Here is a 21394-nt window from a genome sequence, read left to right on the forward strand (position 1 = left end):
AGTGGTTTGGATAAAGACACATGGACAAAATTCCGCTAGAGGGCGCCATACACACCTGCACACTCCTGTCAGGATAAAGACACACGAACACAGTGCCACAGTCACTGCCACACAGTGGCCGAGTGGGAGTATTTACAGCAGCGCCATGTGAACTGGAAGGTCGCTGGTTCGCGCCACGATCGGCAGGAGGCCCCCTGCGTTGGGGGTGGCTGGGGGTATCCGTTCATTACGGTTCATTCAACACGGGATCCTTAAACGTAAAGAAATAATTCGTTTGAATTCCCCCATCAAAATGGAGGGAAACCCAGAGCCACGTATTGGAGCATCATGGGACCAAACACAGGTAAGTGCTACTCTGCATCTACACACCTGTCCAACATTCCTCTAGGCGGCGCGATGGCTGAGTGGTTAGAGCAACGCGCCGTGAACCGGAAGGTTGCCGGCTCGAGTCCTGCTGGGGAGCCTTCACGGCAACAACACGGCGCCACAACACGGCTTCTAGGGGGTGGGGGTATCCGTCCATTACCGTTCAGTGTACGGTTCTCCACGGTTTCATTCAACACGGGATCCTTAAACGTAAAGAAATAGTTCGTTTGAATTACATCGTTTGAAGTGCTACTCTACTGCCTCCTATAGACGCTCTTGGGTACTACAACAGGATCACACCTGCATTAGGGATCATTGCTACGCTGAGGGTGTGTGTTACCTGACACTGCACACGATGACATCAGCATGGAGAAATGTTTTCACTGGATTACATATATCAGCCACAACATTAAAACCACTGCCTGATAAACCTCACACACAACCTTGTGGCCTTTTTAGTGCTTGTCCCCAGTCATTTAAAATTGATTTGGTGGCTTTCTCTTTCTCTTGTGTTTTTTATGTTCATTTATTTACATTTTTATTGTTGTTCAGGAAACCAACATTCAGCCTCCTCCTCCTCCTCCTCCCTGAATACGAACATTTCAGCTTCAGATGGAAGTAAAGTTATTGCTCCAGTGTTCTCCCAGAATACAATCAGAACTCTGAACATCTGTAACTACTTTGGTAAGTTGAAAGAGTTGTGGATTGTTCTTTTTTATTCTAATAACAATGTGTGCAGGAACAAGACTCGCTCTCACACTGCTGTGTAATATTCCACCTCTTCAGGTTCAGAGGCACAGAGACCTGAGGTCAGACCGTCTGCTTCACAAAGCACCAAGAGGAAGCAGAAAGAGAATCAGAACAAGGACACGGTGCACTGGTTTGACCTGGTGTGGCGTGTCCTCTCTGTGGTGGCCAGCGTAATTAGAAAAGCTTGTCCAGTGAAAGGGAAGAGAAGGAGACGGAGGAACCGGCGCAGTCGAGGACGCATCTCCCCGGGGAAGAAGGCTTTGATGCAGTCTGTTGGGGAGCACAGTGTCTCTCTGGATTTGTCCCTTGTCTCTGAGGACATCAGTAAAGACCCGTCTGTCCCTGAGGACATCAGTAAAGACCCGTCTGTCCCTGATGACATCAGTAAAGACCCGTCTGTCTCTGAGGACATCAGTAAAGACCCGTCTGTCCCTGAGGACATCAGTAAAGACCCGTCTGTCTCTGAGGACATCAGTAAAGACCCGTCTGTCCCTGAGGACATCAGTAAAGACCCGTCTGTCCCTGAGGACATCAGTAAAGACCTGTCTGTCCCTGAGGACATCAGTAAGGACCTGTCTGTCTCTGAGAACATCAGTAAAGACCTGTCTGTCTCTGAGAACATCAGTAAGGACCTGTCTGTCTCTGGGTCTGCCCCTCAGTTCTCAGCCAGACTGCCCTCAGTGCCTCATTCTGTCAATGTGCCTGTTGTTCTCTTTGTTCCTCACTCTGTTATCTTTGTTCCAGTCCCTGTCTTCATCCCAGTCCCTGTCTAGTCTCGTCCTGTGCTCTGTCCAGTGTCCAGTGCCCTTTGCATCCTTCTGTTCAGTCTCCTGTCTTTCTGCTGTTCCCAGGACAAGAGTCACACAAGACACAAGGCAAAATATTTCTCTGAATTTGCACACTCTCGAATATGCGTTCCTCATTTTCCTTTTCTGTAAAGTGTGTGTTTCTCTGTGTGTGTGTGTGTGTGTTTCTCTGTGTGTGTGTGTGTGTGTGTGTGTGTGTGTTGAGAACACTGTGCCAAACAGGCCTCATTTTCTCAGGAGTAATCTCTGGACTGTGTAAACGGGTCGGTGCTGGTTTAAATGCAGCATTGTGTCTGAGAAGGAACCAAGAAAACAGAACTGGACCAGAGTCATTTTTACAACACGTCTCTCTAATCTACTCTTTTATTTATTTAAATTACCACTTTTAAAACTATAGACTGCTTTTTCCTCTGTGTATAAAACAAATAAAATGTAAAAATCTATTGATGATTTCTGTTTTCATAAATCTATATAAAAATATAATTAAAAAGAAACATTCAAACCCAATAGTGACGGTGTGTTATTGTCCTCTCTGAGCACTACGTCCACATTTGTAACTAAGGTCCGGTATAAAGTCTGGAAGCTTGTAATCCTCTGTAGAAGTCTGTAATATTTCTGAAAGCCCGTGTTCAGAAATCTGAAGAAGTCAACAGGAGCGGCTCTGATTCCTGGATCAGTGACTCGACACAAAGTCCAAACAGACGAAGTAAACCCTCCACTTCAGGCTTCGTAGCGCTGCACACTTCTCTGACACTGAGCTCAGACACAGAGGAGGAGACTGTCCCCGAGAGAAAAGGACTCTCTCCATAAAAGCACGGTTTAAATCTGATAAAGTAATAAATAAACAACACACCGTCTGTAAACAGGAGACTTCACTGATCCATGGCCAAGTGGTTAGAGCAGGGAAATGGACTGGAGTCTCAGCGGCAGGAGACTAACCTGAGAGGCACATAAGCACAAGTTGCATAACGATGGCTCATTCCAAAGCTATGGGTGTGGCCTACGGGCCTCAGACAAATTCAGAGACAAAAAATGAAGAACTCCTTATTCAGTGAAACACAAGGCGAAGTGGCTGAGTGGTTAGAGCAACGCGCCATGAACTGGAAGGTCGCCAGCTCGAGCCCTGCTGGGGAGCATTCACCGCCACAACACGGGCTTTGTGTCACGGTAGTGGTGTAGTGAGGAATAGATGTCAAAGCTCCAGAAGGTTAATAACCGCAACACGGTTGTCTTCCAAAGCACAACAAAAAATGGTTCCCTTCCATTTGGAATGGTTCAATTCTGTTTGAAATTTCCATTTGAAAATGGTCCATAAAATGGAGGACTCTGTCAGAGGCGCACAAAGCCAACTCTTTGGAGCAACATGGATCCTAACACAGGTAAGTGCTACTACTGCACCCACTGCCTCCTACAGCCGCTCTGAGGTACTACAGGAGGAATTCGCACTAGGGCTCATTACTACCGCTGAGAGGAGTGTGGACGGGTGTAACCTGACACTACTTCACACAGCACACACCATCAACACTCACTGGAGCGCCACATACACCAGCCACAACATTAAAACTACTGACAGCTGAAGGAAGTAACACACTGTGATTTACCTCAGTCCTCCACCAGGGCTTTATCAGTGTCCTTCACTTCAGCTGTGACTTGTTTTAATCTTGTGCCATTTTTAGTGCTTTACCCCGTCATTAAAGACATTTTTGAACGTTTTATGATTAATTTATTCATTTTCTTCACGAAACCAACACTCAGCCTCCTCCTCCTCCTCCTCCCTGAATACGAACATTTCAGCTTCAGATGGAAGTAAAGTTATTGCTCCAGTGTTCTCCCAGAATACAATCAGAACTCTGAACATCTGTAGCTACTCTGGTAAGTTGAAAGAGTTGTGGATTGTTCTTTTTTATTCTAATAACAATGTGTGCAGGAACAAGACTCGCTCTCACACTGCTGTGTAATATTCCACCTCTTCACAGTTCAGTCCTCTTCTGGCTCTGGTCCTGAGGTCCCATCGTCTCCTGTGGTTCCAGCTGGTCCTGTCCTTGCCAGTCCGGTCTCCCAGTTCCTAGCTTGGCCTGCCCCTTAGTTCTCAGCCAGACTGCCCTCAGTGCCTTCAGTGCCCTCTGTCAGTGTGCCTGTCGTTCTCTTTGTTCCTCACTCTGTTATCTTCTCTGTTCCAGTCCCTGTCCCTGTCTTCATCCCAGTCCCTGTCTAGTCTCGTCCTGTGCTCTGTCCAGTGTCCAGTGCCCTTTCCATCGTTCGGTTCACTCTCCTGTCTTTCTGCTGTTCCCAGGACGAGAGTCACACAAGACACAAGGAAAAATATTTCTCTCTGAATTTGCATATTGCTCTCGAATATGCGTTCCTCATTTTCCTTTGCTGTAAACAGTGTGTGTGTGTGTGTGTAATTTCTAAAACTATCTATTGCTAACAAATGAATAAAAAATCAAATGTAAACATCTATTGAGTTTTTCTGTTTTAATAAAATTATATAAAAATTAAAAAGAAACATTCAAACCCAATAGTGACGGTGTGTTATTGTCCTCTCTGAGCACTACGTCCACATTTGTAACTAAGGTCCGGTATAAAGTCTGGAAGCTTGTAATCCTCTGTAGAAGTCTGTAATATTTCTGAAAGCCCGTGTTCAGAAATCTGAAGAAGTCAACAGGAGCGGCTCTGATTCCTGGATCAGTGACTCGACACAAAGTCCAAACAGACGAAGTAAACCCTCCACTTCAGGCTTCGTAGCGCTGCACACTTCTTTGCAGTGATGGGAATTTCGGCTCTTTTGGCTCGGCTCTTCTTTCGGCTCCTAAATGGCTCTTTGTTTTACCACTTATTTCCACTGGTACAGAACAATATTACCTACATTTTACATGACTATATGGACAAAATATTATTGTTCAATATTAAAAATAATAAACAGTGTTGCAATGGCCAATTGTTTTTATGACTGTCTTGTAATAACTCACTGACTGCACTCAATTGTATAAATAACTGGATTTTTATTTAAACACCTTAATAAATCACTTGTAAACTCTGAAATATAGCCAATGGAGCACAAAAGGTAGGTATTACAAAATAGCTTATTAAATTAAATAATCATACATCTGAGTAACATTTAAATCCCCTCTCCTCTACAATTGAAAAGGGTTGGAAATCTTGTGCAATCATTATGGCCAACTTTTCATCAATTTTGTCTCGTCTTGCTGGCGTCAATGTCACAAAATGTTTTATGGAGCTCCGTGTTGCTGTTCCTTGACATGTACCTGATGGTGCAGGTGTTGGAACAGGTGTTGGCATGCTAGCCTGCTTTCTTCCAGATGAACTGCTGGATGTATCGTTGTCAAATGTCTATGAAGATTGTTAGTGGAGCCTGCTCGAAAAGATATTTTGGTCTTGCAAATGAGACATTCTGCCGTTGCGTTATCATGATTTTTAAAGTGCAGCCGAATATTGCTTCCCTTCGCTGATCGGTACCTTTGCTTGTTGTTCTCTGATTGGTTGAATGACAAGCCTTTAGAAAAAAATGGCTCTGTCTTAGACGGGAACCGGCTCTCATCGTTCACTTACAAGAGCCGGCTCTTTGAACGGAAAAAGTCTCTTAGACGGAGCACCCGGAGGAAACCCATGCGGACACGGGGAGAACACACCAACTCCTCACAGGTAACTGCAGATGTGGCATATTTAATGCAGTGACTATTCTTAGCCCTGAATGTTGTGAATAAAGTAGCCCTGATGACAAGTATGTGTTGTCCAGTGGATCTTTCTGAGCACATGTCAGTTCAAACTAACCTGTATGCCACTCAAGCAGAGAATAATTTCCAGCTTGTCACTGTTTAACTGATGAAAGTTTTTATGGCAACCATCATACTCATGTGCTCTAAAAAATATCCTCATGTTGAGGTCAATGGTCCATTGTGCACAAATGAGACACTCAAACTTTTTGTCTAAAATGAGTGTCAACAAATTCAGCTGGATTCTGGCCAAACTGCATCAGAGTAACAACATGCTCATGCAAGAAATAAAATATCCAGTATAACCATAAGCACCATAGTCCATTTTGTCTAAACATATATTAAGCCGATGTAACCCTTCTAACTAATTAGCATTAATAATATTAATAAGTTTGTTTATTTGAATGTCTCCTGTGTTTTTACATATTTGATAAGTTCTGGTCTCTGATTATATATTTTACCTGTTTTTATTTCATTTTATTGAGTCTCATGATTGGAACTCTCTAGTGGTTGGCCAAGGAAAGTGGGGGCGGGGTCAGAAAGGGAGACGAGAGAGTGCGGGAAAAAATGTCTCAGTTGTTCCAGTGGTCTACTGGACAACTAGATTTTGCAGTTGTGTTGTCAGCTCAATATCACACTAAACTGTAACTGTGCTGTTGTAAAAGCTGTGGAGTGACGGTAATATTTTATCTCATGCTCTTTATTTCCGAAGGTTTATAAGCGACTCTCATTTAGGTGCTTGCTAACCTAAACCAGGATAGCACTAAGTCTAGGGACTAGCGAAGTTCGGATTTGTTTGGTCAGTAAAACCAAGCCGTATCCTGTCCAACACTCCACAACAACCAGCTATCTAGTAGTTTTAGTAGTTACTTTTTGTTTATTAGAACTACTGTGGAAGTAGTTCGTATCACACTTCCACAGTCTTCGTGGAAGCCTGAACTGTTAGCTAAGCCGCTCCAAGCTACCGACCCCACTGCTCCGTGCCGAGCTATCACCGCCGCCGAGAGGGAGAGGAAGGGAGAGAGAGAGAACAGCTGACAGCGTGAGGCTCAGTACATGTTGAGGTACAATTTTCTGTTAAATTTGTTTGCTCGTAAGAGTGAAGAGGCCAGTGTTTTATATTTTTTGGGCCACAACGCACACTAGCAACGACTCGGGCCTGCAACGAGAACTAGTTTAACGCCGGCTTAGGGTGTGTGTGTGTGTGTGTGGGCCCATCACATGGTTTAAGATTAAAAGTTTGGATTTCTTACTATTTGTTTCTATAATAATCAGAGATTTCGGTTTATTATAAAGATAGAGACATGGTAATTTAATTTAAGTATTTGATTTTTCTCAAGAAAAAAAAGGTGATTTAAAATTTTGTAAAATATATGCATTTACCTGTTTTATGTAAAATCCATATTTTGTTCTCATCCTTGATTCATATCTCTTAGTTTGGAGTGTATTGAATCGAAACTATTTGCATCCTGTTGTCTTTGAGTTTGTCTTCTATGTTATTCAGAGAAAGGGGACTAGTGCAAATACAGCCCGCTTTCTATTTGGAGGCACCGTCAGAGTATATTTAAAAGTTCCAAGTGGTAAAATATTAATAGCCGTCTAACCTAAACTTAGTTAACCCAGGGCGCTCTATCAGGTGATGTTAGAAAGTGAGGAAGTTTATTATTACCTGGTGTAAGAGCGTTACACCATGATTAAAAATAAACAGTGCCTTTCAAAAGTATTTACCCCCTTGGTATTTTTCATGTTTTGCTACCTCACAACCTGTAATTAAAATAGATGATTTGAGGGATTCCATCATTTCATTTACAGGACATGCCTATAACATTGAACATTACATTTTCTTTTTATTGTGAAGCAAACAACAAATAGGACAATATTTACATTTACAGGTTTCCCCTTTAAACCACTCGAGAGTTGCTTTAGCAGAATGCTTTGGGTCATTGTCCTCTTGGAAGGACCTCCATCTCAGTCTCAAATCACTGACAAACATATTCCACATATTCTGTCATATCACATGCTATGTTCACAGGGCCATTACAAAAAAATTCCACAGTAAAATTTCTTCATATTAAGGAAATCAATAGTTATATTGTGTCTTTAGTGAGCCTTTCAGACTTTTGAGACACTTTGAAAATAAAGAGATAATATCCGCGGAAGGAAGCTAAACGTGTATTTTTTCCACGGTATGGAAGTTGTGTTCCTATTTTGCCATCTAGCGGCGACGGAATGCAACGAGTGCAGCATTTAAGGTGAAAGAGAAAATCCAAATGAATCGATTGCTCATCCTTGGTGTCCCGGATGTTTACTCTGAACTTTTTGTAACTCGTATTTTGGTAACTGAATTTCGTCTACTGAATTTGAGCAACTTCAAAATATATTGTTTGAATTTTTTTGAGCTTGAAATTTTTTATATGAATTTATTAACTTTGAATAATGACGGTGAAAATGTGTTCTTGAAAATGTATTCATTCATTATCGGTAACCGCTTATCCAGTGCAGGGTCACGGTGGGTCCAGAGCCTACCTGGAATCATTGGGCGCAAGGTGGGAATACACCCTGGAGGGGGCGCCAGTCCTTCACAGGGCAACACACACACATTCACTCACTCACACCTACGGACACTTTTGAGTCACCAATCCACCTACCAACGTGTGTTTTTGGACTGTGGGAGGAAACCGGAGCACCCGGAGGAAACCCACGCAGACACAGGGAAAACACAACAGCTCCTCACAGACAGTCACCCGGGAGCAGACATCGAACCCACAACCTCCAGGTCCCTGGAGCTGTGTGACTGCGATACTACCTGCTGTGCCACCCTCTTGAAAATTCACAAGTTTTATTCAAGAGCAATCATATTCAGATGCATCATTTCAGTGCAAAAACAATTCAGTGCAACAATGTCACGCCCTCTTCCTGTTTTCCCTATCTATCATGTGCTCTATCGGCACATGGCTCTGTCTGTTGTGGTCCTCCCATTGTCTCCTCCCATGTCCCGTCTTTGTTCCGCCTCCTTGTCCTTAAACCTCATTATCTGTTTCAGGTGTGTCTCGTTTGTATGTTGTATTTAAGCTCCCTTGTGTCACTTCCGTTTATCGATCATTGGTTTTGCTATGTTCCTAGTCATGTCGTGTTGTTTCTTTCCCCTCTCCTAGTCAAGTCGTTTTGTTTCCTTCTCTTTCCATGTCATGTCTTTTTGTTTCCTAGTCATGTTCCTTACTTCGGTCTGTCTGTCTCTGTTGTTTTCCTCGTTTCATTTCATATGTCTTGTTGTTTCCGTAGTTGCCAGTCTTTGTTTTGTTATATCTTTTGTTTAAATAAAATACTGTGTTTTAGCAAGTGCGTCCGCCTCCGTCAGTCCGCCCCGCGAACCGTGACAAACAAATTCAAAGGTGGAAATATTTCAAAGTCTGATGAGACAGATTTGCTTCCATAGATACTCCACACTTCTTGGGAACTCTGCAGCTCCTTTAGGGTTACCTTTGTTCTCTGTGCTGCCTCTGATTAATGCCCTTCTTGCTAGTCTGAGAGGATTGGTGGGTAGCCCTCTCTTGACAGGTTTGTTGTGGTACAGTATTCTTTCCATTTGATGATAATGGATTTGACGGTGCTCTGGGGGATCATCAAAGGTTTTGATATTTTTTATAACCCAATCCTGACTTGTACTTCTCAACAACTTTGACCCTGACATGTCTGGGGTGGAAACATTAGTGGTGGAAATGGTGTGTGTGTGTATACTGACACATCATGTGACACTTAGATTGCACACAGGTGGACTTCATTTCACTAAGCATGTGACCTTTGAAGGTAATAGGTTGCACCAGAACTTTTTAGGGGCTTCATACATATGCACATGCCAATGTTCAGTTTTTTATTCCCCCAAAAAATGTTTTCCTCATTTTACTTCACCAACTTAAGACAATTTTGTATAGCTGCATCAAATACAATTCATTCATTCATTATCTGTAACCGCTTATCCAATTCAGGGTCGCGGTGGGTCCAGAGCCTACCTGGAATCATTGTGCGTAAGGTGGGAATACACCCTGGAGGGGGCGCCAGTCCTTCACAGGGCAACACAGACACACACCCATTCACTCACACCTACGGACACTTTTGAGTCGCCAATCCACCTACCAACGTGTGTTTTTGGACTGTGGGAGGAAACCGGAGCACCTGGAGGAAACCCACGCAGACACGGGGAGAACACACCAACTCCTCACAGACAGTCACCCGGAGCGGGAATCGAATCCACAACCTCCAGGTCCCTGGAGCTGTGTGACTGTGACACTACCTGCTGTGCCGCCCAAATACAATTCAGATTAAAGAATTTAAATACAGGTTGTAATGTAACAAAATAGGTAAAAAGCCAAGGGGGTGAATGCTTTCGCAAGGCACTGTAGGAAGATATTGTTTTTAAACAGGATCAGTCAATGAATCCAGAGAAGAAAAGTTATAAAACATGGACACTGGCAAATTTGGCTGGGTGTGTGTGTGACTTTGAGGTGTACTGAGAAAGATGATGTTAGGACAGAATTGACCGTGGATGTAAAGTGATGAAATCACTGGAAGAAAAGCACTTCTGACCTTATTTGATAGCCTCCTTACATCTGTGCCATGGTATAAAATCATGTAATGCTGTTGCAGCATAAAATCCAGAGAGAGCAATATCCAGCACCAAGGACTGAGGCTGAGCTCCAGTGCAGACAGTCTGGCTTCATTGTGACTTGTGGTGGAAATTTAAACGAGCGGTCACTGTTCTGTTAAACATCCACACTCCCACATCCTTCACTGAGATCACATGAAAAGAGAAGGATGAGACTTAATAGATGTCACAGACATAAATGCACACGTTCTGTACCGCAAGCAGTTTCGGAAAGACACAATAACTTTGAAGGGCTTACATTGTTCTGTAGTTACAGGTTCAGTGAAGGCCAAGACTAGTTCTACCTGTCAGGCTGAGATACCATTTTAAAAACCATACATTCTAAGTGAGCAGTGCAATGTACAACAAAACCCTTTGCCAAGTGCATATGCCAAATGCAAAATAAAAGTGCACAGGAAGCAAAATTGAGCTGTGCCTCAGATACACGAGAAAAGACAATGAATCAAAGAGTACTACATGAAAAATTGAAATGACACAGTCAGTTACAAAAGGCTCAGCAGTTTCTCAGAGAAACCACCTCAGAAATTACCTAAGCCCATAAGCCTAAAACAGTCTCAACGCAATTCTGTTTAATTAATGGTTTATAACTTATTCATATCAATAAATCTGCCAGTTTGCAAGGAATTCATTGTGTGTGTGAGAAGGACCACTTCATGGTTACCAGCATATGTTGTAATTTGGATGCTTACTACTCAATATCAGACCAACACAAACAGGCAGAAACCAGCTTTGGCTGACATGAATCATATGAAATTTTCAGCATTGAATATATTAAATACAACATTAAGCCTCAATCAAAAAAAAGTATATTACATTTTAAATTTATTTATATAGTCCAAAAATCCCAATGTTCAACAAAGTTCTTTACAATAAAACAAATAAAGAAACACGTTGGTTTTGAAATATGTGCAAAGCCCAACCCCACCATTTTATAGATGAATACAAGATAAAGTGTTGGTGGGAGCGAGTTTGTCCAACAAGGAAATTATGTGAGATTGTGGGGTACATAAGAAGTTTGGGTGTGGTCCTACTTCCAAAATGATGCTACTTGAATATCCACAAAAATCCACAAAACAGACTATGAAAGGAGTCACATATTAGTCCACACAAAATAAATAAATACAATTATTTTTAGCTACCTCCATATTCCACATTTTTATTCCAGAAAAATATGTTTGAAAATACATTTTTCAATTTGGATTTACAAGAATAGATCTTGTAGATTCTACGGTAGATAGAGATAAAGCATACCAATACAGCAGGGAGCCATATCGAGCTAAATCAATGACATAAGTATATGAATCTGATTTTTAAATATCTTTATTATATTTGTCTGAATATTTTATATTTGAATAATTTTTGTATGGAATGATAAACTTGTAAATTTGAAGTGGTGAAATAGTAAGATACACATTAAAAAAATCAGATTCCAAAAATTCAGAGTAAAAAAAATATATAGATTTTAAAAATACAGACCCATTAATTAAAGTCTAAAAAATTCAGTTCACATAAAAAAATAAAAAGTGATGAATGGGTCTGAGAGTAGAACTAGGACACACTTCGCCTCGTCTCTTTGTGTACATAATTACGAATCTAACACTATTCACGCCATGTTTAGCCAAGCTCTGCTCAATATTACTGTGTTTTACTGGACTCTCAGACAGAAATGTTTTAAAAGTTATTGAGCTTTTATCATAATCTCTTATTTATGTGTGGAGGTGTTTCTGTGAAACATAAAACAGAAAGTCAGCTCATTTGTCCGTATACAGCACTGGACACAGACTGTTACAGCTTTTCTGATCTGTTCACCACGGCTTTTCTCTTTAAATTTACACAAAAACAGTCGAGATCTCCAAGCAATTAAAGCCACCAGAGAGTGAGTGGGTTGATCAATATTTTAATGAGACTATGAATCTCCGTTACAAACAGCACTGCTTTTCAATCAGACTTTATAGCAATTTAAACAAATTGTCTACAAATGCCCTGTTCATTTATCAAGTTATTTTGGTTAATTAAATGTAAAGGTGCTTGCGTTTAATGACGCGTCACCATTTCAGCTCCTGACATGATCATGAGGTTTCTTGTGTAAACTGACTGAGTGTCATATGGTATCTTCAGTTTTGTTGTTTAGAACACAGGCATTTCATGATCATTTTATGATTTCATGGTGGCGCAGCAGGTAGTGTTGCAGTTACACAACTCCAGGGACCTGCAGGTTGTGGGTTAAAGTCCTGCTCCGGTTGACTGTCTGTGAGGAGTTCTCCTCATGTCCGAATGGGTTTTCTCCCACGGTTCAAAACAACACACGTTGGTAGGTGGATTGGCAACTCAAAAAAGTGTCCATAGGAGAGTGTGTGAGTGTGTGTCACCCTGTGAAGGACTGGCACCCCCTCCAGGGTGCATTCCTGCCTTGCACCCAGTGATTCTGGGTAGGTTCCGGACCACCGTGACCCTGAACTGGATAAACAGTTACAGACAATGAATGAATATGTTACAGGGCTTAGGTAACCTGCCATTTATGTAGAAATATGAAAAAATATATTTTTCAAATAGGAAATTATCTGTTTTTTTTAAATACCCTAGTATATGTGGACTAGGCTGTGGCCTTTAACAATTAATATAAAATACAGTACAATCCAGTTCCATAATTAAAGGTAAGGAACATATACCTTGAGGATACCACCACAGTCTCAGTAAAAATTATTAGCACAGTGACAGTAAAATGTACTATACCAGCCCACGCTAAAGTAGTCCTGCTTTGACAGGAGAAAAACTATATAAAAAAAAATAATTATGATTTGCTTTTTCACAATTCTACATCAAAAAACAACAGATTGGCCTGATGACTGAGAGATCAATGGTATCTTAGACAAAGTCTGTGCCATCTGAGGCCGGGAGTCCAAGAAATCAAAATTCACCTCACTTTATGTGAGTGGAGAAAATGGCCCTTTGTATACTCACCCTAGTGCTATCCAGCTGTGTTGTCTGTTACCTGGCATAACAGATTGGAATTTTCAGTGTTCTTCAGGCATGGTTGGCTGTCCAAGTAACTGATTTTGCCCTCAGTCTCCAGCTTAGCGATTGTCCTTACATAAAGTATTCTTAAAGATAAGTTTATTAAATACATTTGTAAAAATTCTCATTTAGTATCATTGTACCAGTATTATTTCCATTATGTTTGGGACTAAATTGGCCTACTTTTTAGTTGTTAAAAGTATACTTTGTGTATATTTTAAGTGTAATAGCATTAAACTTTGAATAAACAACTGTTTTACATGCAACTCTTTTGTTCTGTGTGTATATACTTACAGTAAACTAGTATGTATGGAGAGAGATTAGTCTCAAAATACTTTATCTACAAGGTGGGCCAACTAGGTACTTGTGTCTAATAAAGTGGACAGTAAATAGACAGTGTTTAAAAACTCCAGCGGCACTGCTGTGTCTGATCCACTTGTACCAGCACAACACACATTAACACATCAATAACACGTCAGTGTCACTGTATCACTGAGAATGATCCACCACCTAAATCATATCTACACTGTGGGGATCCTGACCATTGCCAAACAGGGTCAAAGGGAGCAAACATGCAGAGCAAGAGATGGAATATATATTTATATATATATATATATATATATGTATGTATCTCATGCCACACACACAGCTCACCATCTGATGAAAAAATACAGCCTGAAAATATATGACATTTGATGAGTGGAAAAAGCAAACATCTGGAAAAAACTACAGTGCTGTAGCCAATGCTGGATGGAACCGCATCATTAAAATGTTCACTCATACAAAATGAAGTGGCTATAAATGCTGGAATGCTATAAGCTAAAACCATAAATACATGGAGCACCTTATCAGTAAAAAAAGACGCTTTACACAACATGAAATACAGGTACTGTAGAGTTCCATCCTTTATGTTCAGACCTTTTTCTTTTTCAATAACCTTTAATTTTGCACACACAACTTGTAGTTAAGTCTTTGTAGATACGCAGGAAATGACATAGGATGTTTTTGAAGTGGCTGCACAGGATCCTAAGGTCACCATGCCCAATGCCGAGCTGTTTGATATCTTAATCCTTACTGGCACAGAATGGATGTCATCATATCATCCAAGTGGATGCAGCATATTGGTTGTGTTTGAGGCGACTCCTTGATGTCCCAAAAAAAGGTAACGTGCTTTGAGCTCTATTGAAAAGCTCCATATAACTAGCTTTCATTTAAAAGGAATGTACATACACCTACTCCTACTGAACAGGCTCAAGTTATCTAACTCAGAAAGCCTGATTTATGAAACACCACAAGAAAACTCAAGAGCGGGAGTGCACTCCAACCTTAGTTACTCTAGGTTTTCTCTGTGCAGTTATGTTCCGTGTATTTTAGCCAGTGGAATCTGGTCTGCATATTGAACCTACTGGTCTACACAACTCCTACATGAAACCAGACCTTTGGAGCAAACTGGGGACTTGGGTGAAAAAATATCAGGGACATCTAAAAGTGTTATCATAGGATAAAGGAACTGTGCCACATTTTCACAATTACTGATATTATTATCTAGCCTTAGTAATCAGTTTCTGTAGTTATAAAACCTACTCAAAACAGTAGAGCAAGCTAAATTTTCAATAATCTTTATTATCAGAATTACATGATTAAAAAGCCTGGAAACCTTTGCAAATGAACCCAACATATGAATTCTTCATTGCAGTTTCTCTGGTAAAGCTGGTTCAGCCTAATATTGTGAATGGAACTCAAAGTAAGCAATGTTTATGAAAGTTAACTTTATTAATTTTGTTGTATATATTATTATTATTATTATTAATATTGTACACTTGTTCTATAAAGGGTCATGTTCATGAGATGCCTTGTCAATTTTTTGTAGTCCCTGAATGAACCAGTAAATTCTCCATAGAACAGGTTCCCTATGTACATGGTGTTGACACAAGGTAGGTTTAATACAGAGTCTCTGCTGCATTTAGGCCACTAGGTGTCAGTATATTGGATGCTTCATAACATGGAAAAAAAAATAATTCGAGAAAATTACTGATTGCTCATTTAATCTCCTAACACCTTGAGCAGCACCTGCCTGCTTCTGGCATTCTAAGAGCACCTCTTTAATTCTGTCCAATACCTCAGTTACCTGAATGTCATCTTCTTGTTGAATGTGGAATAGTAATTAGACTATACACATGCCATTGCCTACAAATGAAATAACTGAAAGACTGAGTATTGTTCTGCATAAGAAAATTAATAGTTATTCATTTATTCCCTTATTTATTCCTCATTTATTCACTTATTTATGTATACATATTCTTTAACTTCATCCTTATCCGGGGTCCAAAGAGCCTACCCCTTAATCTCTGAATGCAAAGCAGGAACACACACCCAGGACGAGGTGCTGGTCCATCTAAAGGTATCACACACTGTAAATCTCACACACACACACACACACTCACACCTATTGACAAGTACACACAGCCAATCTAGCTAGCATTGTGTTTTTGGACTGTGGGAGGAAGCTGGAGAACCCTGAACAAGCCCAGTGACTCAAGGAGAGGACTGAACCCTGGAGCCCAATCAGAAAATAATACAATAAATACAGAGGAGAAGAGAAGGCCCAACAGAGGAGAGGAGAAGAACATCTTTCACAAAATTATCGTTATTTTACAGATATTACCTATTTCAGGAGATAGGATGCATGACTTTTTTTGCATGATTACATGACCTTTGATTACAATAATTAGATTTTTAATAAATCTGTTTTTAAAGTCATGTTTTGAAAGTCATATTATAATACTCTGTCACCCCAGCCACAAAGTTAAGCAGCACAAACTGAGTGTGTGTGTGTGTGTGTATGATAGTGTGTGTGTGTGTTGCAGGTGATTTTAATGAAGAGTGGATATAGACCAGTGTGTGCTGGACAAAGTTACACCATCGACTGGATGTATCATACAGTGTGTGTTAAACTGGTCTGGTAATGCCAGTTTCTGATGGTCTGGTGGTGGTTTAGTCAGTCACCCAGCTTGGTCAAACATCACTCTTTAGATTTTTTAAATGCAGTTATTAATTTATTTAGCTCAGAGGACAGATGTATGATGTACAGTGTGTCTGCTCTGCCCTTCCCTCTCCCACCGTCTCTCTCTCTTCTGTCTGTTGATGATCTCCAGGAGGCAGACGGCATACCTCTCTTCCTTAATTGTTGGAAGGTGTGGTCTCCACCTGGTCCTCCTGTGCAGCCTACAGGGTATTTGAGGTGGACTCTCTGTCACCTCACTTGGCAGTGCTGTAGCTTCTTTCAACTTTGTTGTCCCAGAGTGCACTCTCTGGTTTCCTCTGGATAATTTACCCTCGTTCCTTTCCTTTTCTTTGTCTTTTTCTTGGTGTGGCCAGGGGTCGGACCATCGGCCATTTCATACTTTTCATCTGTCAAAATGAGAAGAGGCAGATTCAGTATCTTGTCATTGATTTCCAGGGATTTCACTGTTGATCATTTTACACAGAGATTCATCAGCTGTTTTCACAACTGAAAATCCTCCCTGGAGCTCTGGATCTACTTCTATTGAAGAGATGATAAATGCTGACGGTGGGTGGAGCTATGAAAAGATGCAGAAGACATGGCTCTGCAGATCTGTGCTGTGTGTTTCTACTACTCACCCAGGGGCTGGTCATTGTTGCTGACCTCACTCTGCTCTGGCCTGGCAAGGTCTTCGTCTGCAATAAGAAGAACCATGGGTTAAATGGGGGTCTGATTTAAATTGGTGCACTGAAGAATGTGTAGGTTGTGTTTGTGTCCAGGATCAGAAATTTTAATCTGTTACTCACCCAGTCGGGAAGTGCTGGGTTCGGTGTCAATGAAGTGAAGGTGCTCCTCAGAGACCTCAATCTCAGCTGGAGCACTCTCCAACTTCAGATTATGTCCTGCTGACAGAGAAATAAACACCAACATTTACCAAATGACCAAATCATCTTCATTCCTGCACTGTCCCATGAACTGACAACTCTGAAATAACCTTAAACTCATCATTAGTTCATACCCCCAATACCTGCATGCACTAACTGTCTCCCCTAAAACATTTCTACTGATCAGGGGTTAGCATTATTTTACTCACCTAGAGACTGCACTTCTACATCCAGCAGCAGTGTGTCCATAACCTCTTGGATGGTGTCCGCCTGAGCTCCAGTGGAAGATGTGTTAAGTGTCTCCTCTTCTTTCAACTCATCACCTGCTTCAACAAAGGAGACACTGAATTACTGTTCTTCTCATGATCCTCTCATCCACTCACTGGGACGGTGGTCTTGCTTTTGCCAAAAATGTCCTAGATACTAGATAGGTTATCTAGATAGTTTATTACTCACCCTGTCCCTGGTCAGTGTCCTGATGTCCCAGGATGGCTTCAGCCTCCGATTCAGCCATCCCTGTCTCAGACACATTCCCTGCATTTTGGAGAGATAAACGTCAGATTTACAGAGTCATTATTCTTGTTGTAGCATTCTCTGTGTGAAAGTTGATTTACTGACCCAGAGCTGTGTCTAGTGAGCCTTCAGTCTGGTCCAGGTGTGTGTCCAAATGGTCTTCAGCGACCATTGTCTCTATCTCTGTCACATCAGAAAAAAAAGTGTCAGTTTTACTGAGTTATTATTTTCTGACCACAGTTCTTCATGTCATGTCCTCACCGATTCGTTTGAAGCTGAGGCAGGCACCCCCCAGCTCCTGAGCTCCCATCAATTTGGACACCAATGTCCGGATCAGATGGTGTTTGGCTTTGGATCTGGCCTTGGACACAGCTCTCCTCCTCATTAATCCTGCAGGAAAAATAAACATTGATTTCATGGATACCATATAGCACATGCCCAGCAACACCTTAACACCTGTAAAGTACATCAGGAGAGCCTGGTACCTGCCACTTAACAATGTGGCAGAGCTCTTAAAATACTCATTCTGAAAGGGACTGAAACTAGCAAGAATAGAGCTGGTGAGGTCTCTTTATGTGTGAGTGATTTTGCGCAAAGAACTTCATGAATATGTTTTGTACAGCCCATAGACCTTTTCTAACTTGTTTAAAAAGGGGTATAATATGTCCCCTTTAACAACTTCAGGTAGTGTCACAATACCATATCAACAACCTTTGATCCCATCATTAGCTTTTAACAGCACCTTTGCCACAGCTTTGTATTCCATATTATAATATAAAAAATTCCCTTTGTTAGCCTTTGTAGATGAATATTCAACTTTTTCTTGTAAAGGCAGCAGCTCCTTGTGGCTTTGCTTAATTTTACCTCGTCAAAGAAATTTGCTGCTGAGGTAAATACCCCAGACCCCCCTAGTCATTAATCTGTAGTGATAGGCTTGCTTGGAAACATTTCAAACACCATGACATGAATTTAGCAACAACTATGAAACAACATATCAACAATACAACAGTTACCATAGTAGCCATGTAGATGTCCAGTTCTTACCCCAAGCTTTGTTGACAGTGTCTTCTAGCTCCAGGTAAATGTCCAGGAACCCTTTGATGGTCATGTCCTCTGTCTCGGGTTGTAGAGTTACCTCCAGAGCTTGGGGTCCTGTTTAAGACATGAATAAATGCACGACATGGCCAAAAGGTTGTGGACACTTGCATTTGGCCAATGTTTCCTCTGAACTAAAGGACTCTTATGAGGAGTGTGTCCCTCTTTGCTGCCGTAAAACTAACTTTAATCTTCTGAGAACATGTTACACTAGATGCTGGGACATTGCTGTGAGGATTTGATGATAAATCCTAACAAGAATTAGTAGTCACATAGCTGGGTCATTACATGATTTCCACTGATTCACTCACTGAGACCCTTTTGGCTGGTGCTCTCTGTCTTAGCGATGACATCTTCAGTGATGACCTTGTGTCCACTACACTCTGGTGTCTCTGAGGTGAGGGACACACACTCCACTTCCAGTTCTCCAGCTGCGGCCTGCAGACTCTCACTGATAACTCCTTTTTTTTCTTCACGACAGCCTCTGTGCTCCTTCTTCCACCATTTTATCATCCTCTTCTTCTTAATTCTGTTTCTCAACTTGTTCTTCTCTTCATTGTTGTTCAGTGTGTCCAACTCTGGACTATCTGTGTCTGAGGTGTCCCCTCTGAAGCAGAATCTCAGAAGGAAAGCCATGTTTGTGTTGATCCTCCTCTCTCTTGACACAGAATGATTCACAGCAGCAGAGAACACTGAACTTCACCCGTGTCTTTACCTGGTGATGTCACACTGTGGAGTCTGTGATGTCAGTAATGTTCCGCTTGTTGCATATCATCATGGTCACTTTGGGCAGTGAATGGGAAAATAGCTGTAGTAATCATGTTCTAATATATGTAGGACCCCTCTTACATTAAGGATATTCTGCTTAAAGAGGGTTACTCTTCACTCACACAGAGGTTTGAGGTTTGTTTAACTCTTTGTGGCTGCTCCTGGACATGTTGGTTTTACAGTAACAATTCTGGCAGAGCAGAAATATGAAACATGATTAGTTCCTCATGGTGGCATCATACGATAGCACCATTTTATATATTATGGCCCATTCAACTGCCAATATTTGTCTACGATGGCATGGCTGTTGGGGAAATAATATTACGACACAAAATATTTTATTTTTCCAACATGTCATGTTTCTGCCCTACCTATCGTTATTTTGGTCTTTTTTCCTGCCCAATGCCTCTTCTCTGCCTAGTGATTCTTTGCTTGCATTATCCATATGATTGTCTCCTCCATGTTCACTTAGCCACAACCCCACACATTTTTGCTTTGCCTTTTTTTCTTCTGCGTTCTCATTTTGTCCACAGTTTAATCAGTTCTCTTGTTGTGTCTGATTTACTCTGTTTAATGTCCAGCGCTGTGATTGGAGAAGCACAGATGGGTCGAGTGCTGTGATTGAAGACACTCAAAGAAGCAGGCAGGACAATTCTGAAGTGCCTACTTTCTATGTAAGACACAGGACAAAATCAGAAAGACTTGTTGTAAAAAATTGATCCAAACTGACAAAAAACCTCAGACGTGATCTCCCCTAAGTTACCCTCTGTCCTCAGTTGCCAGATTGATCCAGGGAAGTCTAGAGACACTGAAACTAGAGTAGTGAATCAAGATTTTATCCCATGTCCTCAGAATCACCAAATCTGATCACCAAAAACTGACAGGGTTGTTTTATTCACAGTTTGTGGGATGGTAGGAGGTCTAGATCCAAACATTAATGTGCTAAAGCTTTCAAAATATGATTGTTTTTTCACAGCATGACTGCTTTAATATTTTCTTGTGGTTTAAATTATGACTTAGAAGTACTTTAAGAAATGTCAGCTTGTCTGGCTTCCGGTAAGTGATGTGTGTTTTTTTTTTCCAACGTGTAATTCACATGTGCAATGCTGAGTCTGTTTCTTTGGGGATTGTATGAAGGCATTTTTTGTTGTTGCTGCTAATTATACACTGCTGCTAAATAAAACATCATAGAATTGTTACTGCTTTGGGTAACATTCTTGCAAGTTCAAAATTCAAATAAATTTTGGTAACCTACTAATACAAGTTAGTTTGCTCGTCCCATCACCAATTAAAAATAGCAAAAAATTACTATTTGGTAAGCACCAAGTCAAACACATAAAGGATCACACCACATTATACATAAACACCTAATATTGATATATTTGTCGATGGTCTGATTAAACTGTAAATTATACTGTGTGTCAAAGTGTCATTTCTTACCTAGAAATAAACCTGAAATTTGTCTGTAAAAGACAGAAATGACTGTAATTAGTTTTCTGGTTACTTGTTTTTTTATAATAATAATAATAATTACACTTATATAGCGCCATTCGTAAACCCAATAATGCTTTACAATCAATGGAAAAAACACTTAAAAGAGAGTATAAGAAAATACTTAGATTTAAACACAGAAAGTGAGGGAGATTATCTAATAGAGAGAGGCAGGGGCAGCAACAAAGAAAGACCTGCCACACATAGTGGACAGCTTGAACCTTGGAACAGCCAGAAGAGCAAAAGTGGACCTAAGTAAGCGTGGAGGAGCATAGGGGTATAAGAGAGCACAAAGATTGGAT

At 40.9% G+C, this 21394-nt stretch overlaps 1 protein-coding gene across 1 annotated transcript; it reads left to right on the forward strand.

The window, feature by feature from the left end:
- Positions 1 to 243: 243 nt before the first annotated feature.
- On the forward strand, positions 244 to 1889 carry LOC136676574 (variable charge X-linked protein 1-like). The gene is made up of 3 exons (XM_066653672.1): positions 244 to 343; positions 919 to 1050; positions 1153 to 1889. The coding sequence occupies exons 1-3, from the start codon at positions 328 to 330 to the stop codon at positions 1887 to 1889; spliced, it is 885 nt and encodes a 294-aa protein (XP_066509769.1). The 5' UTR covers positions 244 to 327.
- The last annotated feature ends 19505 nt before the right edge of the window (positions 1890 to 21394 follow it).

This window comes from Hoplias malabaricus, chromosome X2 (genome assembly GCF_029633855.1).
Source record: "Hoplias malabaricus isolate fHopMal1 chromosome X2, fHopMal1.hap1, whole genome shotgun sequence".
In the NCBI taxonomy this organism is placed as follows: Eukaryota; Metazoa; Chordata; class Actinopteri; order Characiformes; family Erythrinidae; genus Hoplias; species Hoplias malabaricus.